The sequence below is a fragment of the Sesamum indicum genome, linkage group LG13, assembly GCF_026168435.1.
Source record: "Sesamum indicum cultivar Baizhima isolate 11 linkage group LG13, ASM2616843v1, whole genome shotgun sequence".
In the NCBI taxonomy this organism is placed as follows: domain Eukaryota; kingdom Viridiplantae; phylum Streptophyta; class Magnoliopsida; order Lamiales; family Pedaliaceae; genus Sesamum; species Sesamum indicum.
In genome coordinates, this window is record NC_142669.1 from 9,262,071 (window position 1) to 9,288,794 (window position 26,724).

The following is a 26,724-nucleotide window of genomic DNA, read 5'->3' on the forward strand; positions in this document are numbered from 1 at the left end:
CTTAAGGTAGATGTTTGATGTGTTGCTTTCACCAGAAAAGGATCTTGCAAGTTTGATAATCCAGTTTCTTTGGACTTTCGAGTTTCCTATTGCTCTCCCCCCGCCCCTCTTTTTAGACTAACAACTTTTCCCAAGTAGGTAAGTTAAGAAATTTTTTATTCAAATCAAGTTTTATCGAATCAGATTAATTATAGATGTCAAACACTTATCACATGATTTAAAAGCTAGTGACGTCAACATTAAATGCTTCAATCTCTCTGCAATTTGATATATTCAAATGAAATGATTTTAGAAACAAGAGAACAAGATCAAGAATATCTAAGGCTGCACCAAAAAGGAAATGATCCAGGCTTTTATTGGAAAGGTATTGAAAAAAAAATATATTCACTCCCGACTCATTTATTACTAATTTATTGTAGGTTAGATAATTTTTCTTATGATCAAAGTACCTTTATACTTGTTCATGCGTTAATACATGCAAGGAGATATATCTTCATCATTATAAGTATAGTGTAGTCGGAAAAAAATTATTTGACATGCAATAAATCAGTAATAAATCAATTAAGGTAAATATTAATTTTTATTCATAATTTTTGTTAATATCCCAAATTTAGTTAATTTTGACTAATAAAAAAATTTATTTGTTAAACGAAAATAAATCTTAATGATATTAAATATAATTTTTTAAAATTAAAGAAATTTAATTATAATTGCACTAAATTTCAAAGAAGAGTGTAATATAAAGCCAGCATCAATATTTCAAACTCTGAGAATTTAATAGCTTGCTATTATTTGTCAATATGCTTACCAACTCTGTCAATAGCTTGGTATTATCTTCACCAATTGGCGTTGGTCTATTGGACAGAGTTAGTGAGCATATTGACAAAAAATTTGACCACCATCTTGGTGGGGCAAAATGATTGGTATGGTAGACCCACATTTTTTTACAAAATTGGTATTTTTTTTCATAAAAATTAAATTAAGTATATTATTTTTTAAAATTATTATTGGAGTGGAAAAAAAAATGTGAATTCATCACAAAAATTAAAAACAAAATAATAAAAGAAAACTTACAAACACATGTTTTCAACTATACAAGAAAAACAAATTCATCCCAGCATACATAAACAAAATTAACATTCAATAAGTTTAATATTTATTTATTTTAATTTTAAAAATTAAGGATAAAACTTTTTCATCACTGTGCTTAGATGTCACTTTTGCATCACTGTTACCCAAAATTTTCATATACCTTGAAATCTTGAGTAATGTTAATAAATGTGAAGTTACCGCAGCAACAAATTTCCTCAATCTATTAGAGGGATAATAACAATAGTATGTTGAGAGCTGATGTTCATCTGGCCTCCAAGTCAGTGATGGACATTGTTTCTTTCTCATAGTTGGTACTTGCTGCTGTACAACTTCTCACAGTGCTTGAACTCCTTTCTATCAAAAATCCAGGTTCTTTGGGTTCAGGCAAAACTGCTCCTTCAGTTCCTAACATAAAGAGCACAGATGACATTACTGGCCTGTCTTCCGCATATTTCTGAACGCATAATAAGCCGACTTGCACACATCTCTTCACTTCAGATTCCACAAACGTATCGTTCAAACATTCATCCATGAGCTCAAGAATCTTATTTTCTTTCCATAGTAACCATGCCTGTTACGAATATTACCACCAGGTTACACATAAAGTTAGTTTCTTTCATGTTCAGTAAGACTTTCTACGCGACAGGTATCAGCAAAATGTAGTGTAAAACTGTAAATTATTTATAGTCATGAAGAAACTTACATGTTCCAAAAGGCTACGACAGTGAGTGCAGTGGTTAAAACCCCTATTCTTTTTTCCACTCACAATCTCTAACAAAACTACTCCCATGCTGAAGATATCGGACTTCACTGAGAATTTCCCGTGTATTGCGTATTCTGGAGCCATATAGCCACTGCATAAAATTATTGGTCAAGCTCCTTTCGGGAATAACATAATTTTTCGTTAAGTTAGAAGAAAGCTTACAATGTCCCAGCAACTCTTTTTGTTTTAGCAACAAATTGATCCTCCCTGAAAGTTCTTGCCAGGCCGAAATCTGAAATTTTTGGATTTAAATTTTCATCTAGTAATATGTTGCTTGTTTTGAGATCTCTATGGATAATCTTTAGTCTGGAATCATGATGGAGATATAGCAGTCCCCTTGCAATTCCCATGATTATGTCAAAGCGCTTAGGCCATGTCAAGAGTGTCCTTCTATTTTGATCTGCACGTCATTGGTATCTTGTGATTAGCAATAGGAAATTTGGCAGAAGAAAATTAGGGGAGTTTAAAAGACAACAAGATGAAGGCTTTCTTAGGGTGTACCAAAAACAAAACAATCCAGGCTCTTGTTTGGCAGATACTCATAGATTAGCATCCTTTCATCTCCTTCAATGCAACATCCCAAAAGTCTGACGAGGTTTCTATGTTGAAGTTTGGCAATCAGGATGACTTCATTTTTGAACTCTTCAAGACCCTGTCGTGAAGTTCTTGACAATCTTTTGACAGCTATTTCTTCTTCTGCGGACAAGGTGCCCTGTTTATGCATGTTAATGTAAGCAAAAGTCAGATATGAAACTAATGCTTTTATTCACGTTAGGCACTCTAACTTAGCACATTACCCTGTAAACAGGACCAAAACCTCCTTCTCCGACCATGTTTTCCCTGGAGAAATTGTTTGTTGCAGCCACAATTGTTGCCCATTTGAATACAGGTGATTCTAGATCCTCAGTTTTCTTTTGTGCTGCTGCATAATCATATTTATATACAAAACAGTAGAAAAACAAAAAATTCAGTGCATGTTTCAAATGTATCAAAGATTTTGAAGAAGTCAGCTCCAGAAGTTCAGCACCGTACCTCGCCTTTTTCTTCTTGTCATTAAAAGTATACCTCTATTAATAAAGACTGAGACAAGAACTCCGGAAACCATTGAAATCAGTATCAGCTTGATAGGCCTTTTCTTCTCCTTTTCCTTATCTAAATCACTGTTGGACTCTGGAACTTAAATCACCACCGAGTTTAAGTTTAGTTTAACTACTGTAGGAGAAGAAAGGAACATAGAAGTTGTAGGTCAGATCATAGAGTTACCTATTTCTGAAACTTCTGAAGCCGATACACGGAGATAGATGTTTTGCTTAATATCTGCCCCAATAACGTCTCTCGTATCAATGAGATTCCCAAACCAAATCAAGCAGCCACTGCCTCCATTAGTTATGTACGGATTAGCATATGCCGTGCAATTACAGTTCCTTAAGCACTCAGCCTTGCATTCGCTTAGGCTCATGCTAGAATTTAACCAAAACTGCAACATATCCGGATATTTTACCCCTCTAACCTCTACAAAACCATCTCCACCCTCACAATTCAACGGCCTAATTCTAATGCATCCTTCGGACCAATCTTGAAGGTCCCAATCTTCTTGGAATTTAGGCGCAAATCCAGTAAAGCACTCACATCTTGTTGCTCTGTCAATTCTGCAGATACCATTAGGACCACACAGGCTGTATTCATCCCATGGGTCTCGTGGATATACACTAGCAATGTTCCACTTATCTTTTCTCGCATTCATAACATAAAGGTGGGTTATACCAGATTTCTCTATTTTTACTCTTTTGAAAATTGAGCTGTCATAAGGCTCTACCATAGATATCAACCTTTCTTCCTTGAAAAGCATGTCAGGATCAAAGATCGCATCCGGAAAGCGTGGAATACCATTAAAGTAAAGCCCATTCCAGTTTCCAGTTCGATACATTTTCATTGTCCCTCTGAGCACCACAAATTCCGGCAAGCCCTGGTTTACGATCCTGAAAATGAAATTTCCAGGGGAAGGATCGTCCCAATCTTTCCAGGATGTCAAATACTTCTCCACCCCTGCATCAGCATCATCAATCATCTTCATTCCTGGTAACCAGGTATCAGTTGGATAATCAAAACTCTGCCATATGTAGTAGTCCTGTGATGAACTTTCACTTTCCTTGTCTGCAAAAACCAGGTTTCCAGTATCCAGAAGCCGTAAAACTGGATTTGTTGCCACCCCTAATGAATCCGCCGACCAGATAATGCTTCCGTTTCTGCTTATAACCAGTGTTCGATTTCCAGCTATGCCTAACAGTACTCCATGTGAATCGGTGATGGGATTGTTCCTATTTGCAACCCAAACCACAACATCTGGTGTGTTTTTGTACCATATCCCCAGGAAACTATTTGTTGAAGTTCCAGGGGAGAAGAAACCCATCTCAAACATTTGGTTTTGAGAAATCAAAGTCTGCCCAGTTCCAATAGTTTGGTGTGGGAACAGTGTATCTACCCCGACAGAGAATTCCAGGAAGGTGGTGGATAGCAGCAGGGCGCAGAGAGTTGTAACTAACTGGAAATTCTCCATTCCGAATCAGAAAATGGAAGTTGGAAATTCTCCATTTTCTACAGATTGGTGAGCAAAATGCAATAATTGTCAGTTTCATGACTCGGGGAGAAAACGATGTTAATTTGATACAAATATTTAAAACTCTCAAGATTCAATAACTTGGCAAAATTTGTCAAGAACTCCAAGAATTAAATTTTAGACCAACTCCCGAGAAGCTTCAATCTGAACCCATCTTGGTGGGAAACATGAATGTTGTATGGAATGATTTCTTTTTTTTTTTTTTTATGTGAAAGCAATCACCTATTATTTAATTATTTATTCTATATGATGGTTTCTATACTTCTCCACCAAAAAAAAATTGAAGTTAAAATAAGATGAAACGAAGGCAGGAGGAAATGAAGCCCACAAAATTAGTTTGGACAAAGAGTAGGTCAAAAATGTCGACTGAACGCTCAATTTCAATAGTCTCTGCTTTCGGTAAAGTCGAATCAAAATTAGTATGCAAAAATGTTTTATTGAATACGAATTGAATTAAATGGTTTGATTTTGATAATTATCATTTTCCATTTTTTGGCATTTTGATCCGATATTTGTAAACTGAACTTCACACTATAAAAAGTAGTTAAGTTAAATATTAAAAAATAGTAACGTATATTTTTTACTTTTTAATAAGTAAAATAAAATTAGTATAAAATACTTAGTATATAAAAAGTATGTATGTAAAAATAAATAAAATAATATTTTGATTTTTGTACAATTCGATAAATCAACTCTCAAAGAGTTGATTATAAAAGTATGATGAAGTGAGAGGATGAAGAATAGTAGTATACAACTATTAATTATTTAATTATTATTAAAATATATAAATATAATTTATTCAAAATATATGATAAAAATATATCGAGTCGCAGACTTAAAAAACTTTTTTTTCTAAAAAAAAGCCCATGTCGTGAATCAAATCCACGACTTAGTGTCGTGGTTCCAAACCCTGACATGAACTTTTATATATTTCTTTTTCATTTAATTTTATTTTATATAAATTAATTATATAAAATTAATTTTAACGATATACTAAAATTTAAAAAATCATAATATTAAAATTGTATTAATTTAAAAAAGTACAATGAACTATACAAATATTATTAACAAACTTGCACCGGCACATTTGATTATGTAGAAGAATCTCTTTATTAGATATGTTACCTTTCACGCATTTGTATCCAATCCATCTCGTTGTGGATACGTGATGTTTGGCTTTGACCAGGGCATTTAGAGATACGAATAGTAGTGTCGTGAATCAACTCAAATTTTGAGACATCCCAATAATCTTCAAAATGGACAAGTTCAAATGACTTAAAATATGTATTCTTGTAAGCCATGACTTGCATCCACGACATGGCAAAGATTTAAAAAAAAAAAAAAACGATTTTTGCAGATCCACGACTCATTATAAATATATTATACTTTTTTATAAATTATAATTATTTAAATTCTTTTTTATAATAAAAAAATAATTAACCCAGTACAACAACCATATTTAATATCCAGATGGAACCTTCAAAAATTGAAATATAACTAAAATAATTATAGAACCTTATGGCACTAATAGAATTATTCCGAGATTAAGGATTTATGCAAGTTATAATTAAATTTTCCATTAAAATAATTAACAAATCAATAGTAAAATTAACATATAAAGCTTAAAAACAAGAAGATGTTTAATAAATGTAGCAAACTAGAGATATAATATTGTATAATTAACGTTATAAGTTACGAATATGCTTAAAAAAATAGGGTAAATTATAACTACCTCTTCGAAAGTTTAGCATAATTATGAATAACTCATATTATTTAAAAACTTACAAATATCCCGTGATATTTCATATAATTATGTGATACTTGGATGGAGGTATGAACTTGTCAATTTTGCCCTTATTATATTTTTTTATTTTTTAAAAAATAAAAATTTGTAAAAGAATTGAATTGGGAGGATGAAAATTTTAAAAATTATTAAAAAAATCATTCACTTAGTCCATAAAAAAAAAGAAAAAATTTTAATAAATAAATAAAATTATAATTCGTAATACATAAGGTTATTTTGATTAGTTCATCACAAAAAAAAATTAAAATTAACGAAGACTGACAGATCGTGCTAATTATTAGACGTAAAATTGGAGTATCGGTAATTTTTCAAATAACAAAGGGTATCTGTAATTACGCCATACATCGGAGGATATTGTTGTTGTAATTTACCGAAAGAAAAGATCAAATAATAACATTTAAAAGAGAGATTTTATAATTATCCTATACAACATTTTAGTCATCACTATATTTTAATTTATAATTTGAATTTCATATGAAATAAGTTGACAGATTAAAGAGTCAACTTAGAAACCATAAGTAATTATACACATAAAATGAGACAACTGCATGTATTGAAAATCTAAAATAAGAAAAGCTAAAAAATAAATATGAAATTTTTTTTAAGAATAAATTAAAGTTCAACTAAGAACAACTAAATATTAGAATAAAACTCCAAATTTATTCAATGGAAACTTTTTTCTTTGGAACTGTAAATTTCATAATTAGAAAATAGAGGTATAATACAACAGTGCTTGTATGATATGTTATCCTTCGATAGGCCAAGAGATACGCCATAATTTATAAAGTGCACTAGAGCTAACAGAGCTAGAAAGATTTTTGTTAAGAATCCATAGTCTGACGTCCTCTATGATTAAGCTAGCTAACGTAGCTGGCGACCTCAAAGTGTGCTCGAACCGTCTCATTTTACGTTTCCTCCAAATGCGGTAAACGCATGCCCCAAATAGCACACGGTAATCAATCAAAACTTTGAAAATTTCTTAAAAAATGACAAATCTCTTTCTAATTCACTTCACAATATTACTTTTAATTCTATCTCACTTGTTTTAATATTTAACACCATCGACGTATAATAATCACAAACATAATATTAAAAAAATTAAGTTGTAAATATTAAAGAAAATAGATAATTCAAATTAGATTCACATAAATAAAATTAAAAAGTCAACTGAAAATATGGAATCAGAAATTGAAAAAGAAAACATCTATATACAATACTATTTCAAAGGGAGACATCAAAAAGAAGGTAAATATTAATATTATAACCGACAAAAAAAAAACTTAAAATATATTTAATGCACATTACAGTAAAATGACTAGCATAATTATAGAACCTCACAATAGATACTACATATATGTTTAGTTAAATCAATTTGTACATTAATAAAATGAAAATTTTACCAATTCTACCACTAGAAGACATATAATATTTCATCATAGTGAATTTCTACGGTTAAAAATAAATAGTTATTGATTATGGCCATGCAACACATGTTGGCCGATATTTTTGAACTATGGCTAAAACATTTGCCGTGGTTAAGAGTTACGAAAAATACTTTTGACATGGTGAATAAATAATTTTTTTTATATCGATCATAATTAATAATAGTTATTTACCACAACTTTGAGTTCCTAACTATTAAACTATAGGTAATAGTAAATTTTTGCTCTATTGTACTTAAATCACTTTTACCCAGAAGTTTTCATTATATATTGAGATCTTATATTAAAACAAGGAAGGTAAAATTATCACAGCAAATTTTTTTCCCCAAGAAATGAAAATTTTGGGATTAAATATAATTTATTGCAATCTATTTTTTCACATGAGCTTTTTTGCACTTTTTGATTCACACATGGGGTAAATCATATTTAACCCAAAAAATTTGTATTATGGTGAGAGCTGATCTTCATCTGGCCTCCAAATCAGTGATGGACATTGTGTGTTTCTCATACTTAGTACCACCCGACGTACAACTTCTTGCAGAGGCGGAACACCCTTCCATGAAGAATCCAGGCTCTTTAGGTTCAGGCAAAATTGCTCCCTCAGTTCCTAACATAAAAAGCACAGATGACATTACTGGCCTGTCTTCCGCACATTTCTGAACGCATAATAAGCCGACTTGCACACATCTCTTCACTTCAGATTCCACAAATGTATCGCTCAAACATTCATCCATGAGCTCAAGAATCTTGTTTTCGTTCCACAGCAGCCATGCCTGCCAAACATTAAGTCAGTTTCTTTTTATGTTGAGCAACACTTCCCATCAGTATCAGCTGAAACATAGTACAAATTAATTTATAACCATGAAGAAACTTACATGTTGCAAGAGGCTATGACAATGAGTGCAGTGGTTAAAGCCCCTATTCTTTTTACCAGTCACAATCTCTAATAAAACTACTCCCATGCTAAATATGTCGGACTTCACTGAGAATCTCCCGTTCATTGCGTATTCTGGAGCCATGTAGCCGCTGCATAAAATTATTGGTTATGAGGTCCTTAAGGAAGATGGAGTAATTCTTTGTTAAGTTAGAAGAAAGCATACTATGTCCCAACAACTCTTTTTGTTCTAGCAGTAGATTGATTCTCTCCGAAAATTCTTGCCAGGCCGAAATCTGAAATTTTTGGATTTAAATTTCCATCCAGTAATATGTTGCTGGTTTTGAGGTCCCGATGGATGATCTTTAATCTGGAATCGTGGTGGAGATATAGCAGTCCCCTTGCAATTCCCATGATTATGTTGAAGCGCCTAGGCCATGTCAAAAGTGTCCTTCGATTTTGATCTGCACATCATTGGTAGACATGTGGCACAGGGAAATTAGGGGTGTTCAGAAGAAAAATGACAAGATGAAGGATTTCATAGGCCGTACCAAAAACAAAACAATCCAAGCTTTTATTCGGCAGGTATTCATAGATTAGCATCCTTTCTTCGCATTCAATGCAGCATCCCAAAAGTCTGACGAGGTTTCTATGTTGAAGTTTGGCAATCAGGATGACTTCATTTTTGAACTCTTCAAGACCTTGTCCTGAAGTACTTGACAATCTTTTAACAGCTATTTCTTCTGCTGAGAAGTTGCCCTGCTTATTCATGTTAGTGTAAGAGTCAGTTTATCAAACAAATGCTTTTGTTATGTTATGCACTCTAAAGCAATATCTTACCCTGTAAACAGGACCAAAACCTCCTTCTCCAATCATGTTTTCCCTGGAGAAGTTGTTTGTTGCAGCCACAATGGTTGTCCACTTGAATAAAGGTAATTCGAGATCCTCATTTTTCTTTTGCGTAGCTGTATAAACATATTTATACATAAGAACAGGGAAAAATGTTAAAAAAAAACCATCATTGCCTATGCTGATTCAGTGCATGTTTTCAAATGTTCCACAGATTTTGAAGAAGTCGATCAGCACCGTACCTCGCATCTTTCTTCTTGTCATTAAAAGTATACCTCCATTAAAAATGCCTGAAACAAGAACTCCGGAAACCATTGATATCAGTATGAGCTTGATAGGCCTTTTCTTCTCCTTTTCCTTATCTAAATCAGTGCTCAACTCTACAACGTAAAACACGAACAAGTTAATTACTATAGGAAAAGAAAAGAACGTAAAGGTTGTAGGTCAGGCATAGAGTTACCTGTTTCTGAAAGTTCTAAAGCTGATACACGGATATAGATGTTTTGCTTACTATCTGCCTCATTAAAGTCTCTTGTATCAATGAGATCCCCAAACCATAACAAGCAACCACTGCCTCCACTTGTTATGTACGGATTAGCATATGCTGTGCAATTACAGTTCCTTAAGCACTCAGCTTTGCATTCGCTGAGGCTCATGCTAGAATTTAACCAAAATTGCAACATATCAGGATATTTTACCCCTCTAACCTCTACAAAACCATCTCCACTCTGGCAATTCAACGGCCTAATTCTAATGCACCCATTGGACCAATCTTGAAGGTCCCAATCTTGTTGGGATTTAGGGGCGAATCCCGTAAAGCACTCACATCTTATTGCTCTGTCAATTCTGCAGATACCATAAGGACCACACTCGCTGTACTCATCACATGGATCTCGTGGATAAACGCTAGCAATGTTCCACTTATCTTTTCTCGCATTCATAACATAAAGGATGGTTATACCAGATTTCTCTAATTTTACTCTTTTGAAAATTGAGCTGTCATAAGGCTCTACCATAGATATCAACTTTTCTCCCTTGAAAATCATCTCAGGGTAGAAAATGGGATTGGGAAAGGGTGGTGTACCTCCAAAGTAAAGCCCGTTCCAATGTCCAGCTCGAAACCTTTTCTTTGTCCCTCTGAGAATCACCGTCTGAGATAGGCCGTGGTTTTCAATCCTGAAAAAGTAATCTCCGTAGGAAGGATCATCCAAATCTTTCCACGATATCATGTACTTCTCCTCTACAGCATCAATATCAGCAATCATCTTCATTCCTGGTAGCCAGGTGTCAGTTGGATAATCGAAACTCTGCCATATGCAGTCCTGCTGTGAACTTTCATTTTTCCTGTCTACAAGAACCAGGTTTCCAGTATCCAGGAGCTGCAAAACTGGGTTTGCTGCCACCCCTGATGCATTCATCCACCAGATAACCCTTCCAGCTCTGCTTATAACTAAAGTTCGGTTTGCAGCTATGGCTAAGAGCACTTCTTCTGAATCAGGGATGGGTTCGTTTCGGTTTGCAACCCAAACAACAATATCCGGTGTGCTTTTGTACCATATCCCCAAGTACCTGTTTCTTGATTTTCCAGGGGAGAAAAACCCCATCTCAAAAACTTGGTTCTCAGAAATCAAAGTCTGCCCAACAACAATAGTTTGGTTTGGCAAAAGTGTATCGGCTCCAACACAGAATTCCAGAAAATTGCTGGAAAAAAGCAGAGCACAAAGGACTGTATTTAGCTGGAAAAGAGCCATTTTCACATCAGAAAACGGAAACCGCTGGATTGTAAATTAGACATATACTGCTCTGTCAATGTTTTCTACCCTGTCATAAATTCTTCAAGAACACGTGAAGAGAAAAGGGGTTCAATATAAAATGCTACCTGTTAAAGTTCATGGAAGTTTACTGGCAGGAGATAAAGAAGAGAAGAAAAACTTTGTCCCCCCCCCAGCGTTTGAACATGTTAGAATTTTAATGGTAGCTTCATAGCCACCAGGTTTATTTCCCTACTATTCTTGTACTCTAACATTGGACTTAATTTGCTAGATCTACTCATAATACCATATCTTTGAAGTTAGAACTGTTGCTCCATGAAATTTCTCAGCCTATCCAATAGAGGAACGCCACAACAATTCATTTCATTCGTAATAGAAAAACACAACTCTGAGACTTTTCCTTCAGTCAAATCCCAGTGGGCACCCAAATGAGAAACTAGACTTATTCTACATTAGCTAAGTTACATCATTCATTTTTATATTTTGTTAATTAAATACTTTTTGTCAAATTTATTATTTTAATTTTTTAAAATTTGTGCTTGTCATATATTGTCGTTTTTCAGTCAATTTTTCTAGTTGAAAAACATCAAATTCAGTGCACAAGTTGGAAAAACATCATTACATTATCATTAAATATCACATGTGCATTTCATGTGATATTTTTCCCACAGAAAAATCGATCAAAAATTGGTCATATATGGCACAATACAAATTTAATAAAGTTGAGATGATAAATTCGCATAAAAATAAAAAAAAATAGCAAAGTGTAAAAACGGCATAATTAGAATGACGAAATGTAATTTTTTTTTTCTTTTCCAATTTTAAAGAAGAAATTTTGCTCTTTTTGGCTCTCAGCAACTTCCAATCGAATTTCTATTACAAAATTGATTATATTTGTAATTTAATTTAATTTATACACGTTATACAGATGACGTAACAAGTTTTGTAGTAGAAAATCCAGCAGTGAGATGGATTAATTGAATTAGAAATGCATTACTTTCGGAAAACCCTTTCAATATTTCGATATCTTTTAAGAAAGTTTCATATAAAAACAGACTTCGATAAAACTATTCTGGAAAAACAAAGGGTTAAAAAGTAGTCAAATCTTAAAGAAAAGAATTGCAGCAACTCACGGAGATGGCTAATATGTGAAAGTCAAGGAAGCTTCTTTGCCCTCTTCTTCCAACACCCTTCACATGTCAAAGCTTTCTATCACTCTTGTTCTATTTTACTAATAATCATCGCTCTCTTTCTACACACTTTATATCTTTTATTTTTTCTAATATGAACGAGATTCATCATTCAAATTAATGCTATTTGGCATGCAAGCAGAATTCAAAGTATATTATATCGACACATTCTTCATATTAGGCCTCATTATATGAATGCCTTTTGGTTTTGTAAAATTACGTACACAGGTACACTCCCTGATACATAAGGTACTGGTGTAACGTAATTCAAGGGACGTTTGTGTGAAATTTCATGGTTGAATAGAAGATGTACTTGTAATTACAATTATAATTATAAAGTATCTATTTATAATTTTTTGAAAACTCAATATTTATGTGATTAGATCTCACTGTGTAGCCAATGAGGCCTAATTTAATTGGCAAAGTTGAGACTCCATTATCTTAAATATCATGAATTTGAACCCCATCAAATACATGTATGTACTCTGCTGTATCGAGGAATTGATCTTGGCTCTTACATAAAAAAAAATTCACACTGTGTAAATTTAATTTGTTTATGATGAAGAGGGAACTCTCTATGGATATTAAACAAAGGACATAATGGATTAGGTCAGATTTTAAAGGAAAGATCTACCAAAGCAGAAAATTCAAACTCTTTTTTTTTCTTCAATGGGTTTTTTTCAAAAAAAAAAATAGTTTATGAGGGTTTTGATAAATATTAAAGATAAAAATATTAAATAATTTTTTTTAATTTTGTCCTTCATTCAAGCTTTCTTATATTATTTGCTAATCAAGAAACCCTTGACATCATTCTAAAACTGGTAGGGGTATAAAAGTAGTTTATATATAGATGAAAGTAGTTAAATGCAATAAAAGAGGTTAGATAGAAAAATTATTATTATGGGGCTATTAATTTATATTCTATATAAATAAAACGGTAAAAATATTTTCATATGAATTATGATTGTTTTTATGCGTTATCATCATTTTTTTCAACTTATCATATAAATTATGTGAATTTTGTAACTTATCATCTAACTCCGTTTTTCGGTATAAAAGTTCACCAAAAAATGGAGATAGATAGTAAGTTGCAAACTTTGCATAGTTTATCTGGTAAGTTCAAAGAAAAAAAAAATTTAGATGTTAAAGTGTAAAAATGAATTCACACACACATAAATAGTGTACACAGTTGTAATCAAATAATACAAGTGCAAGCACAAGTCAGTTGATTACGACACGATTCTCTTCCAAATATTCTTTCTATGTTTTTCTCCATGTTCCTTTTTTTTTTTTTGGAGGATCATCAAAAACTCCATGAATTTAAGGTGTGTAAACGAATGAATTACTCTGACAATAATCTACCAAGGCGAGCAAGGAGTGTTTGTAGGTTTACACAATTGTTAGAGTAAGATCCAATGTGTGTGATCTTGAAGATGTTTATCGGATGATCTTGAAAATGCTCATGAAATAATGTTGAAAATATTCGTGAAATGATTTTCAAGACGAAGAAAAAGAAATGTACATGATTCAATCAAGAAAATGGCTTGTAGATGGACTTCACTTAAATACATGAATCGACATATTTTTGCTGGTATATATTCAGTATTAATATACATTGCAAACATCTTCTGAAAATAATATAAAATTTATAAGACAACTTCGTAGTAATTAATATAAGGCAACTAATTATATCATAATTAAGTGAACATTTAATAAATGACCAAATCAATTATTTCTAAATAAGAAAAATGAACATGATGAAAGAAACAAAATTTAAAAACATACATTTTGTCTATCCATCTTTACAAGTAATTCCTACCTCAAATATATTTAAAAAAGAAAAAGGAATCTTACAAACATGTACATAATGTTTGGATTCGTTTTCTAAATGTTTTATTATGTTTTGTAGAGATAAAGAGAGAAAAATAAAAATAAATAAGTGTATGTTAGAGATAGTATGTATGTTTAGATTTGTTTTTGGAGATAATTTAAAATAATTATTGTATGTTTAATGTTGTGTTTTGGGAGACAAAAATTACTATTCATTGTCAAATCATGTCTGTTTTATATATATTTATGTATATGTATGTGTGTATATATATATGTATTTATGTTAAAACAGTTTAAAACACCTAGATAAGGTATTTCTGAATGATGACAAACATTGGGTATGTTTTAACTTGTTTTATAAATAACATGAAAATGAAAACAAATATAGTGATATATTTCTTCAAATATAAAAATATAACAATTAAACCATGCTTGCATAGAAAAAAGGAATAATGACGCTTCTCTCTTCTGCGTAAATTAATAATAAGTCAATCGAGGGTTAAATATAGATTTTTATCCCTTTTTGTTACTAATATTAGCAAATTTGATGAATTTTGACTAACAAAAAGATTTATTCGTTAAATGGAACCAAATCTCACGAGTACTCAATAAAATTTTTCATATTATAGGAATTTACATGTAATTACATCAAATTTCAAGTAGAGTATAATCATCCCTACAATCTATTATGTATGAGACCTAATCTTCATCTGGCCTCCAAGTCAGTGATGGACATTGTTTCTTTCTCATAGTTGGTACTTGCTGCTGTACAACTTCTCACAGTGCTTGAACTCCTTTCTATCAAAAATCCAGGTTCTTTGGGTTCAGGCAAAACTGCTCCTTCAGTTCCTAACATAAAGAGCACAGATGGCATTACTGGCCTGTCTTCCGCATATTTCTGAACGCATAATAAGCCGACTTGCACACATCTCCTCACCTCCGATTCCACAAATGTATCTTTCAAACATTCATCCATTAGCTCCAGAGTCTTGTTTTCTTTCCACAGCAACCATGCCTGTTACGAATATTACCACCAGGTTACACATTAACTCAGCTGAAACATAGTACAAATTAACCATGAAGAAACTTACATGTTCCAAGAGGCTATGACAATGAGCGCAGTGGTCAAACCCCCTATTCTTTTTACCAGTCACAATCTCTAATAAAACTACTCCCATGCTAAATATGTCGGACTTCACTGAGAATTTCCCGTTCATTGCGTATTCTGGAGCCATGTAGCCGCTGCATAAAATTATTGGTCATGTGGTCCTTACGGAAGACGGAGAAATTCTTTATTAAGTTAGGAGAAAGCTTACTATGTCCCAACAACTCTTTTTGTTCTAGCAGTAGCTTGATTCTCTCCAAAAGTTCTTGCCAGGCCGAAATCTGAAATTTTTGGATTTAAATTTCCATCTAGTAATATGTTGCTTGTTTTGAGATCCCGATGGATGATCTTTAATCTGGAATCGCGATGGAGATAGAGCAGTCCCCTTGCAATGCCCACGATTATGTCGAAGCGCTTGGGCCATGTCAAAAGTGTCCTTCGAATCTGATCTGCAAGTCATTGGTACCGTGTGATCAGACATTTGGCGGAAGGAAATAAAGGGATTTTACAAGAAGAATGACAAGATGAAGGATTTCATAGCTCGTACCAAAAACAAAACAATCCAGGCTTTTATTCGGCAGGTACTCGTAGACTAGCACCCTTTCCTCTCCTTCAATGCAACATCCCAAAAGTCTGATGAGGTTTCTATGTTGAAGTTTGGCAATCAGGATGACTTCAGTTTTGAACTCTTCAAGACCTTGTCCTGAAGTTCTTGACAATCTTTTAACAGCTATTTCTTCTGCTGAGAAGTTTCCCTGCTTATTCATGTTAGTGTAAGAGTCAGATGTCATAGTAATACTGTTGTTTAATTATGTTAGACACCACAAAGCAACACTTTACCCTGTAAACAGGGCCAAAACCTCCTTCTCCAATTACGTTTTCCTTGGAGAAGTTGTTTGTTGCTGCCAGAATCGTTGTCCACTTGAATAAAGGTAATTCGAGATCCTCATTTTTCTTTTGCGTAGCTGTATAAACATATTTATACATAAGAACAGGGAAAAATGTTAAAAAAAAACCAGCATTGCCTATGCTGATTCAGTGCATGTTTTCAAATGTTCCACAGATTTTGAAGAAGTCGATCAACACGGTACCTCGCATCTTTCTTCTTGTCATTAAAAGTATACCTCCATTAAAAATGCCTGAGACAAGAACTCCGGAAACCATTGATATCAGTATCAGCTTGATAGGCCTTTTCTTCTCCTTTTCCTTATCTAAATCAGTGCTCAACTCTACTACGGTAAAACACGAACAAGTTAATTACTATAGGAAAAGAAAAGAACGTAAAGGTTGTAGGTCAGGCATAGAGTTACCTGTTTCTGAAACTTCTAAAGCTGATACACGGATATAGATGTTTTGCTTACTATCTGCCTCGTTAACGTCTCTTGTATCGATGAGATCCCCAAACCATAACAAGCAACCACTGCCTCCACTTGTTATGTACGGATTAGCATATGCCGTGCAATTACAGTTCTTTAAGCACTCAGCTTTGCATTCGCTGAGGCTCATGCTAGAATTTAACCAAAATTGCAAAATATCAGGATATTTTACCCCTCTAACCTCCACAAAACGATCTCCTCTCTGGCAATTCAACGGCCTAATTCTAATGCACCCATTGGACCAATCTTGAAGGTCCCAATCTTGTTGGGATTTAGGGGCGAATCCCGTAAAGCACTCACATCTTATTGCTCTGTCAATTCTGCAGATACCATAAGGACCACACGGGCTGTACTCATCACATGGGTCTCGTGGATAAACGCTAGCAATGTTCCACTTATCTTTTCTCGCATTCATAATATAAAGGTAGAGCATACCAGATTTGTCTACTGTCACTCTTTTGAAAATCGAGCTGTCATAAGGCTCCAACATAGATATCAACTTTTCTCCTTTGAAAATCATCTCAGGGTTGAAAATCGGATTGGGAAAGGGTGGTGTACCTCCAAAGTAAATCCCGTTCCAATGTCCAGCTCGAAACCTTTTCTTTGTCCCTCTGAGAATCACCGTCTGAGATAGGCCGTGGTTTTCAATCCTGAAAACGTAATCTCCATAGGAAGGATCATCCAAATCTTTCCATGATATCATATACTTTTCCTCTCCAGCATCAATATCAGCAATCATCTTCATTCCTGGTAGCCAGGTGTCAGTTGGATAATCGAAACTCTGCCATATGCAGTCCTGTGGTGAACTTTCATTTTTCCTGTCTACAAGAACCAGGTTTCCAGTATCCAGGAGCTGCAAAACTGGGTTTGCTGCCACCCCTGATGCATTCATCCACCAGATAACCCTTCCAGCTCTGCTTATAACTAAAGTTCGGTTTGCAGCTATGGCTAAGAGCACTTCTTCTGAATCAGGGATGGGTTCGTTTCGGTTTGCAACCCAAACAACAATATCCGGTGTGCTTTTGTACCATATCCCCAAGTACCTGTTTCTTGATTTTCCAGGGGAGAAAAACCCCATCTCAAAAACTTGGTTCTCAGAAATCAAAGTCTGCCCAACAACAATAGTTTGGTTTGGCAAAAGTGTATCTCCTCCAACACAGAATTCCAGAAAATTGCTGGAAAGAAGCAGAGCACAAAGGACTGTATTTAGCTGGAAAAGAGCCATTTTCACATCAGAAAACGGAACCTGCTGGATTGTAAATTAGACATATACTGCTCTGTATATGTTTTCTACCCTGTCATAAGTTCTTCAAGAACACATAAAGACAAAAGGGGTTCAATATAAAGGCTACATGTTAAAGTTCATGGAAGTTTACTGGCAGGAGAATGTAAAGAAGAGAAGAAAAACTTTGACCCCCCTCCCCAGCATTTGAACATGTTAGAATTTTTAATGTTAGCGGTGTTGATCAACTTGTTCATATCCCTCCAGGTTTATTTCCCTTCTATGCTTGTACTTTTTTTTCTTTTTTTAACAAAAACCACATAGAGGTGGTGAGCTTTTCGGAGTTCCCAGTCCTCCTATATTAAATTGCACAAAAATAATTACAGCGGGGAGAGCTATCTTCCTAAAATTTTTAGCAAAGTCATAAACAATGAGTACTACTCCCTTATAACAAAAGACACGAACAGGTGTACTAGAAAAATTATGGCGAGTCAAAAAGGTTTTTGTTATCCCACCATATCGTGGATCCCACAACACCTGCAAAAAAATTTGTAAAAAAAGCCAAGCCAGAATGTGTGTAATGTTCCAAAAGGATAAATAAATGAACATTAGTATTAGCGTGGAGATCATGTCTGTATGGCTGGCAGCCGTTGAACCTATGCAAGGGGTTCATAAGACCTACAAAATATATATCAGCAAGCAACTAGATAAACGAGAACAACAGAAGTGGCAAAACCAGAAGGTATCCAGACAAATATTGGCCACAACGTCAACCATATGAACGAGTAACCTTCAAGGAATTCATATAGGTACAATCATATAAACAACACATAAAAAACTCAAATAGGACAACGGGTATCAACAAAGAACCAATCAGTAATGAAATACCCCTAATTTCAATGAAAATATTTTAATTGAAATTAGATATACTAATACTTCTGATTCAAGGATCAAGCGTCAAATCTAATCAAATTCTTAAAAATACCTGTGATATAGAATGGTGAGATGTTGATTGAAACTTCTATTCTTGAACACTAAGGCCATTGTATTGGGGCTTTAATAATTGGACTTAATTTGCTAGATCTACTCATAATACCATATCTTTGAAGTTAGAACTGTTTCTCCATGTGATTGCTCAGCCTGTCCAATAGAGGAACGCCACAACAACTCATTCATTCGTAATAGAAAATGACAACTCTAAAACTTTTCCTTCAGTCAAATCCCAATGGGCACCCAAATGAGAAACTAGACTTATTCTACATTAGCTAAGTTATATCACTCATTTTTATATTTTGTTAATTAAATATTTTTTTGTCAATTTATTATCTTAATTTTGTAAAATTTATACTTGTCATATATGATCATATTTCAATCAATTTTTTCTAGTTGAAAAACATCAAATGCAGTGCACAAGCTGGAAAAATATCACTACATTACCGTTTAATATCACATGTGCATTTCATGTGATATTTTTCCAGAAGAAAATTTGACCGAAAATCAATTATATATGACAAAATACAAATTTAGTAAAGTTGAGATGATAAATCGACATAATTAGAATGATGAAATGTAAATTTTTTTTTCCATTTTATAGAAATCTTTTTGGCTCTCAACAACTTCCAGTCGAATTTCTGTTACAAAATTAATTATATTTGTAATTTAATTCAATTTAATTTGTACACGTTATATATTTACAGAGGACGTAACAAGTTTTGTAGCAGAAAATCTAGCAGTCAATGGATTAATTGACTTAGAAATGCATTACTTTCGGAAAACTCTTTCAATATTTCGATATCTTTTAAGAAAGTTTCATATAAAAATAGACTTCCATAAAACTATTCTTGAAAAACAAACGGTTAAAAAGTAGTTAACTCTTAAAGAAAAGAATTGCAGCAACTCACGGAGATGGCTAATATGTGAAAGTCAAGGAAGCTTCTTCCTAGATTAGGATGAGCCCTCTTCTTCCAACACCCTTCACTTGTCAAAGCTTTCTATCACTCTCGTTCTATTTTACTAATAATCATCGCTTTCTCTTTCTACACACTTTATTTCTTTTATTTTTTCTAATATGAACGAGATTCGTCGTTCAAATTAATGCTATTTAGCATGTAGGCAGAATTCAAAGTACATTATATCGACACATCCTTCATATTAGACTTCATTATATAAATACCGCTTGGTTTTGTAAAATTACGTACACAGGTACACTCCCTGATACATAGGGTACTGGTGTAACGTAATTCAAGGGATGTTTGTGTGAAATTTCATGACTGAATAGAAGATGTACTTGTAATTACAATTATAATTATAAAGTATCTATTTATAATTTTTTGAAAACTCAGTATTTTATGTGATTAGATCTCACTGTGTAGCCAATGAGGCCTAATTTAATTAGCGAAGTTGAGACTCCATTATCTTAAAGATCATGAATTTGAACCCCATCAAATATATGTATGTATTCTACTGTATCGAGGAATTGATCTTCGCTCTTACATAAAAAAATTCTCACTGTGTAAATTTAATTTGTTTATGATGACGAGGGAACTCTCTATGGATATTAAACAAAGGACATAATGGATTAGGTCAGATTTTAAAGGAAAGATCTACCAAAGCAGAAAATTCAAAGTCTTTTTTTTTTGCTTTTCAATGGGTTTTTTTCAAAAAAAAAAATAGTTTATGAGGGTTTTGATAAATATTAAATATTTTTTTTTAATTTTGTCCTTCATTCAAGCTTTCTTATATTATTTGCTAATCAAGAAACCCTTGGCATCATTCTAAAACTGGTAGGGGTATAAAAGTAGTTTATATAGTAGTTAAATGCAATAAAAGAGGCTAGATAGAAAAATTATTATTATGGGGCTATTAATTTATATTCTATATAAATAAACCGGTAAAAATATTTTCACATGCATTATGATTGTTTTTATACGTTATCATCATTTTTTTCAACTTGTCATATAAATTATGTGAATTTTGTAACTTACCATCTAACTCCGTTTTCCGGTATAAAAGTTCACCAAAAAATGGAGATAGATGGTAAGTTGCAAACTTTGCATGGTTTATCTGGTAAGTTTAAAGAAAAAAAGTTTAGATGGTGAAGTGTAAAAATGAATTAACACACATAAATAGTGTACACGATTGTAATCAAATAATACAAGAAAAGTACAAGTGAGTTGATCACAACACGATTCCCTCCAAATATTCTCTCTATGCTTTTCTCCATTTTTTTTTTTTTTTTTTGAGGATCATCGAAAACTCCTTGAATTTAAGGTGTGTCAACAAATGAGTTACTCTCACAATAATCTACTAAGGCGAGCAAGAAGTGTTCGTAGGTTTACAGAACTGTTAGAGCATGATCCAATGTGTATGATCTTGAAGATGTTCATCGGATGATCTTGAAAATATTCATGAAATAATCTTGAAAATGTTCGTGAAATGATTTTCAAGATAAAGAAAAAGAAACGTACATGATTCAATCAAGAAAATGACTTGTAGACGGGCTTCACTTAAATACGCGAATCGACATATTTTCAGTATTAATATACATTGCAAACACCTTCTGAAAATAATATAAAATTTATAAGACAACTTCATAGTAATTAATACAAGGCAACTAATTATATCATAATTAAGTGAACATTTAACAAATGACCAAATCAATTATTTCTAAATAAGAAAAATTAACATGATCAAAGAAACAAAATTTAAAAAACGTACTTTTTGTCTATCCAACTTTACAAGTAATTCCTATCTCAATTATATTTAAAAAAGAAGAAGGAATCTTACAAACATATATATTTCTTCAAATATAAAAATATAACAATTAAACCATGCTTGCATAGAAAAAAGGAATAATTACGCTTCTCTCTTTTGCAGTAAATTAATAATAAGTCAATTGAGGGTTAAATATAGATTTTTATCCCTTTTTGTTACTAATATCAGTAAATTTGATAAATTTTGACTAACGAAAAGATTTATTCGTTAAATGGAACCAAATCTCACGAGTACTAAATGAAATTTTTCATATTATAGGAATTTACATGTAATTACATCAAATTTCAAGTAGAGTATAATTATCCCTACAATCTATTATGTGTGAGACCTAATCTTCATCTGGCCTCCAAGTCAGTGATGGACATTGTTTCTTTCTCATAGTTGGTACTTGCTGCTGTACAACTTCTCACAGTGCTTGAACTCCTTTCTATCAAAAATCCAGGTTCTTTGGGTTCAGGCAAAACTGCTCCTTCAGTTCCTAACATAAAGAGCACAGATGGCATTACTGGCCTGTCTTCCGCATATTTCTGAACGCATAATAAGCCGACTTGCACACATCTCCTCACCTCCGATTCCACAAATGTATCTTTCAAACATTCATCCATTAGCTCCAGAGTCTTGTTTTCTTTCCACAGCAACCATGCCTGTTACGAATATTACCACCAGGTTACACATTAACTCAGCTGAAACATAGTACAAATTAACCATGAAGAAACTTACATGTTCCAAGAGGCTATGACAATGAGCGCAGTGGTCAAAGCCCCTATTCTTTTTACCAGTCACAATCTCTAATAAAACTACTCCCATGCTAAATATGTCGGACTTCACTGAGAATTTCCCGTTCATTGCGTATTCTGGAGCCATGTAGCCGCTGCATAAAATTATTGGTCATGTGGTCCTTACGGAAGACGGAGAAATTCTTTATTAAGTTAGGAGAAAGCTTACTATGTCCCAACAACTCTTTTTGTTCTAGCAGTAGCTTGATTCTCTCCAAAAGTTCTTGCCAGGCCGAAATCTGAAATTTTTGGATTTAAATTTCCATCTAGTAATATGTTGCTTGTTTTGAGATCCCGATGGATGATCTTTAATCTGGAATCGCGATGGAGATAGAGCAGTCCCCTTGCAATGCCCACGATTATGTCGAAGCGCTTGGGCCATGTCAAAAGTGTCCTTCGAATCTGATCTGCAAGTCATTGGTACCGTGTGATCAGACATTTGGCGGAAGGAAATAAAGGGATTTTACAAGAAGAATGACAGGATGAAGGATTTCTTAGCTCGTACCAAAAACAAAACAATCCAGGCTTTTATTCGGCAGGTACTCGTAGACTAGCACCCTTTCCTCTCCTTCAATGCAACATCCCAAAAGTCTGATGAGGTTTCTATGTTGAAGTTTGGCAATCAGGATGACTTCAGTTTTGAACTCTTCAAGACCTTGTCCTGAAGTTCTTGACAACCGTTTCACGGCTATTTCTTCTTCTGCTGACAAGTTGCCCTGCTTATTAATGTTAATGTAAGAGTCGGATGTCATAGTAATACTGTTGTTTAATTATGTTATACACTACAAAGCAACACTTTACCCTGTAAACAGGGCCAAAACCTCCTTCTCCAATTACGTTTTCCTTGGAGAAGTTGTTTGTTGCTGCCAGAATCGTTGTCCACTTGAATACAGGTAATTCCAGATCCTCATTTTTCTTTTGTGCTGCTGTATAAACATATTAATATATAAGACAAGGGAAAAATGTTAATGTTTCACAAATTTTGAAGAAGTAGGTCAGCACCGTACCTCGCCTCTTTCTTCTTGTCATTAAAAGTATAGCTCCATTAATAAAGCCCGAGACAACAACTCCGGAAACCATTGATATCAGTATCAGCTTCATAGGCCTTTTCTTCTCCTTTTTCTTCTCTAAATCAGTGCTCAACTCTACAACGGAAAACATCAATGAGCGTAAGATACAATCAGAGAAAAGAACATAGAGGTTGTAGGTCGAACATAGAATTACCTGTTTCTGAAATTTCTGAATTTGATACACGGATATAGATGCTTTGCTTACCATCCGTCCCAATAAAGTCTCTTGTGTCGATGAGATCCCCGAACCATATCAAGCAGCCACTACCTCCATTAGTTATGTACGGATTAGAATAAGCAGTGCAATTACAATTCCTTAAGCACATAGCTCTGCATTCGTCGAGGCTCATGCTAGAATTTAACCAAAACTGCAACATGTCAGGATGTTTCACCCCTCTAACCTCCACAAATCCATCTCCGCCCTCACAATTCAATGGCCTAGCTCTACTGCATCCGTCAGACCAATCTTGAATGTCCCAATCTTGATGGGATTTAGGCGCAAATCCCTTAAAGCACTCACATTTTATTGCTCTGTCAATTCTGCAGATACCGTAAGGACCACACTGACTGTATTCATCGCACGGGTCTCGTGGACTTGGGTACACAGGGTTCCACTTATCTTTCCTCGCATTCATAGTATAAAGGCAGATTATACCGGATTTCTCTAATGTTACTCTTTTCAAGATTGAGCTGTCATACGGCTCTACCATAGATATCAACCTTTCTCCCCTGAAAACCACTTCAGGCTTGAAAATCGCGGGAAAGCGTGGAATACCATTAAAGTAAATCCCGTTCCAGTGTCCAGTTCGATATCTTTTCATTGTTCCTCTAAACATCACCAATTCAGGCAAACCCTGGTTCTGGATCCTGAAAATGAAATCTCCTGGGGAAGGATCATCCCAATCTTTCCATGATATCAGATACTTTTCCACACCAGCATCAATATCATCAATCATCTTCATTCCTGGTAACCAGGTATCAGTTGGATAATCAAAACTCTGCCATATGTACCCCTGTGCTGAACTTTCACTTTCCCCGTCTACAAGAACCAGGTTTCCAGTATCGAGGAGCTGCAAAACTGGACTTGCTGCCACCCCCGATGAATTCGTCGACCAGACAACCCTTCCAGCACTGCTTATAACTAGATCTCCATTTCCAGCTAGAGCTAAGAGTACTTCTCCAGAATCAGGGACGGGCTCGTTTCGGTTTGCAACCCAAACAACAACATCCGGTGTGCTTCTGTACCATATCCCCAAGTACCTGTTTCTTGAATTTCCAGGGGAGAAAAACCCCATCTCAAAAACTTGGCTCTCAGAAATCAAAGCCTGCCCAACAACAATAGTTTGGTTTGGCAACAGTGTATCTACTCCAACACAAAATTTCAGAAAGTTGATGGAAAGAAGCAGAGCACAGAGGACCGTATTCAGCTGGAAACAAGCCATTTTCACATCAGAAACGCAACCTGCTGGAATATAAATAAGACATATACTCCTCTGTAAATGTTGTCTACCATGTCCTAAACTCTTCAAGAACACATAAAGCCAAAACGGGTTGAATTCAAAATGCTACTAGTAATCCAATACGTTTGAACCATTTGTCAATGTGACTACTCTTTTTGTCCAATAATGGAACGACGCAACTTTTGCCTCAGTCAAATCCCAAAAGGGGAACCCAGTGAGTATATTTGTTATTCAATTTAATTTATACACGTTATGTGTTTAAATTTCTTGTTAAATTAAATAAATCATTTAAATTCCGATCATGTAGAAACATATGTGGCATGTCAAATGTTACACAAGACGTAACAGGATTTATAATAGAAAATTTCCGGTAGTCAAATTGGTTAGTTAAACCAAATTTTGAATTTTTTCTTTAAAGTTACATGTATGAAGAGATTTTCTTGAAATTATTCTAGAAAAATAAATGGTTAAAATTATTTAAATCTTATACTAAAGAATTATAGCGACTTTCAAAGGAAAATTTCTTACAGATTTGATTGAATTAAATTAATTATAGAGTTAGTATAATATATTTATTATTTAATTAAACTTATATATCAATTATATTTTAAATATATTATACTTATTATATAATTAATTAAAATATGATCAAATTTGATCTGCTGATACATGAAAGTCAAGGAAACTTCTTCCTAGAACGAGTCATTATTTTCCAACACCCTTCACTTGACTACTTTCTGTGACTCTTCATTTAAATTACTAATAATGGTCACTTTCTCTTTCTACGCATTCTACATGTTTTCTAATACAGCTGACATTCCGTTATAAGAAATATGATTTTTCATTATAAGCAATTATTATAGTTAAAAGTAAAAATTTATAAAAGATATTAATATTAGTTCATTTCTATAAACGAAGCCAAACTATTTGTTATAGTTAAAAGTTATTGGAAAAAAATCGAGGGATGCGTGAAAGTTGTGTATAAAATCGAGACATGAGTTAGGCTCTTATCTTTATGACATGTATTGCTCCACTTTAGTATTAATGGTAACAGCAATTTGTCTCTAAGATACAACGACTTATAATCTCAAAATAGTAGCACTATAAATTGTGAGAAACGGCGAATCAAATAATATTTTTGAACTCTTTTAATGAAAGACAACATGCTTTTATTGTTAATACTTCGAAATATTCTACAAAGGTTTTCAAGTTGAATGGGGGAACCTATTTAAGAAGTTATAAATCTATCATTGAATGAATATATCCAATCAGAAAATATATCTTTGAAAGATTATGACCTTTCATTCGAACATCCAAAGGACATACTATTTCACACAAATAGATGTATCGTTTCATCCAAAGGGTTTCATACAATGGGATACATCATTTCAACTGAATGGCAAACTCGGTTGATTAGACACGGTAGGATGATGATTGGGCACTATCAACCATCATCCAACGTGTCCTAAGTTTGTTATGCGTCGCACGTCACAACCAATTGCTTATTGCAATTTCATTCAGTCGAAATAAATTTATACTTTAATTTATCATTCACTATTTTCCGACAAAAAATATAGCAAATATCTTTTACATAGATAAAACTACTGAAACTATTGATTAACTGGGGTCAAAATTTAAATTTTAGCATCAATCTAATTATAGTAGATGGTATTGATTATTACGATTTTTAAGTAACAGTAATTTATAA

General features: G+C 33.6%; 4 protein-coding genes across 8 annotated transcripts; all 4 read right to left on the minus strand.

Annotated features, from left to right (window-relative positions):
- Window positions 1–1,137: 1,137 nt before the first annotated feature.
- LOC148784482 (G-type lectin S-receptor-like serine/threonine-protein kinase At4g27290) lies at window positions 1,138–4,695 on the minus strand. 2 transcript variants are annotated; one of them, XM_088877297.1, is made up of 7 exons: window positions 3,119–4,695; window positions 2,888–3,025; window positions 2,653–2,777; window positions 2,357–2,567; window positions 2,018–2,255; window positions 1,796–1,946; window positions 1,138–1,663 (listed from the first exon to the last, which is right to left on the minus strand). In XM_088877297.1, the coding sequence occupies exons 1-7, from the start codon at window positions 4,410–4,412 to the stop codon at window positions 1,355–1,357; spliced, it is 2,466 nt and encodes an 821-aa protein (XP_088733423.1). In that variant the 5' UTR covers window positions 4,413–4,695; the 3' UTR covers window positions 1,138–1,354. The 2 variants fall into 2 exon arrangements, with proteins under 2 accessions (XP_088733423.1, XP_020554436.1); XM_020698777.2 differs by having other exon boundaries at window positions 1,139–1,663; window positions 2,888–3,031; window positions 3,119–4,693.
- A 3,310-nt stretch (window positions 4,696–8,005) lies between these two features.
- Window positions 8,006–11,544, minus strand: LOC105176777 (G-type lectin S-receptor-like serine/threonine-protein kinase At4g27290). The gene is made up of 7 exons (XM_020698782.2): window positions 9,902–11,544; window positions 9,684–9,821; window positions 9,433–9,557; window positions 9,144–9,351; window positions 8,819–9,056; window positions 8,594–8,744; window positions 8,006–8,491 (listed from the first exon to the last, which is right to left on the minus strand). Exons 1-7 carry the CDS (start codon window positions 11,190–11,192, stop codon window positions 8,183–8,185), a joined length of 2,460 nt encoding a protein of 819 aa, XP_020554441.2. The 5' UTR covers window positions 11,193–11,544; the 3' UTR covers window positions 8,006–8,182.
- A 3,272-nt stretch (window positions 11,545–14,816) lies between these two features.
- On the minus strand, window positions 14,817–18,329 carry LOC148784483 (G-type lectin S-receptor-like serine/threonine-protein kinase At4g27290). 2 transcript variants are annotated; one of them, XM_020698779.2, is made up of 7 exons: window positions 16,649–18,329; window positions 16,430–16,570; window positions 16,179–16,303; window positions 15,886–16,093; window positions 15,550–15,787; window positions 15,325–15,475; window positions 14,817–15,248 (listed from the first exon to the last, which is right to left on the minus strand). In XM_020698779.2, the coding sequence occupies exons 1-7, from the start codon at window positions 17,937–17,939 to the stop codon at window positions 14,940–14,942; spliced, it is 2,463 nt and encodes an 820-aa protein (XP_020554438.1). In that variant the 5' UTR covers window positions 17,940–18,329; the 3' UTR covers window positions 14,817–14,939. The 2 variants fall into 2 exon arrangements, with proteins under 2 accessions (XP_020554438.1, XP_020554439.1); XM_020698780.2 differs by having other exon boundaries at window positions 16,430–16,567; window positions 16,649–18,328.
- Window positions 18,330–21,934: 3,605 nt separating this feature from the next.
- Window positions 21,935–25,130, minus strand: LOC148784484 (G-type lectin S-receptor-like serine/threonine-protein kinase At4g27290). 3 transcript variants are annotated; one of them, XM_020698786.2, is made up of 7 exons: window positions 23,711–25,129; window positions 23,494–23,631; window positions 23,288–23,409; window positions 22,992–23,202; window positions 22,656–22,893; window positions 22,431–22,581; window positions 21,935–22,354 (listed from the first exon to the last, which is right to left on the minus strand). In XM_020698786.2, exons 1-7 carry the CDS (start codon window positions 24,996–24,998, stop codon window positions 22,046–22,048), a joined length of 2,457 nt encoding a protein of 818 aa, XP_020554445.1. In that variant the 5' UTR covers window positions 24,999–25,129; the 3' UTR covers window positions 21,935–22,045. The 3 variants fall into 3 exon arrangements, 2 of the variants coding, with proteins under 2 accessions (XP_020554445.1, XP_020554440.1); XM_020698781.2 differs by having other exon boundaries at window positions 23,288–23,412; window positions 23,711–25,128; XR_016063769.1 differs by having other exon boundaries at window positions 22,296–22,354; window positions 22,431–22,564; window positions 23,288–23,412; window positions 23,711–25,130.
- Window positions 25,131–26,724: the final 1,594 nt, after the last annotated feature.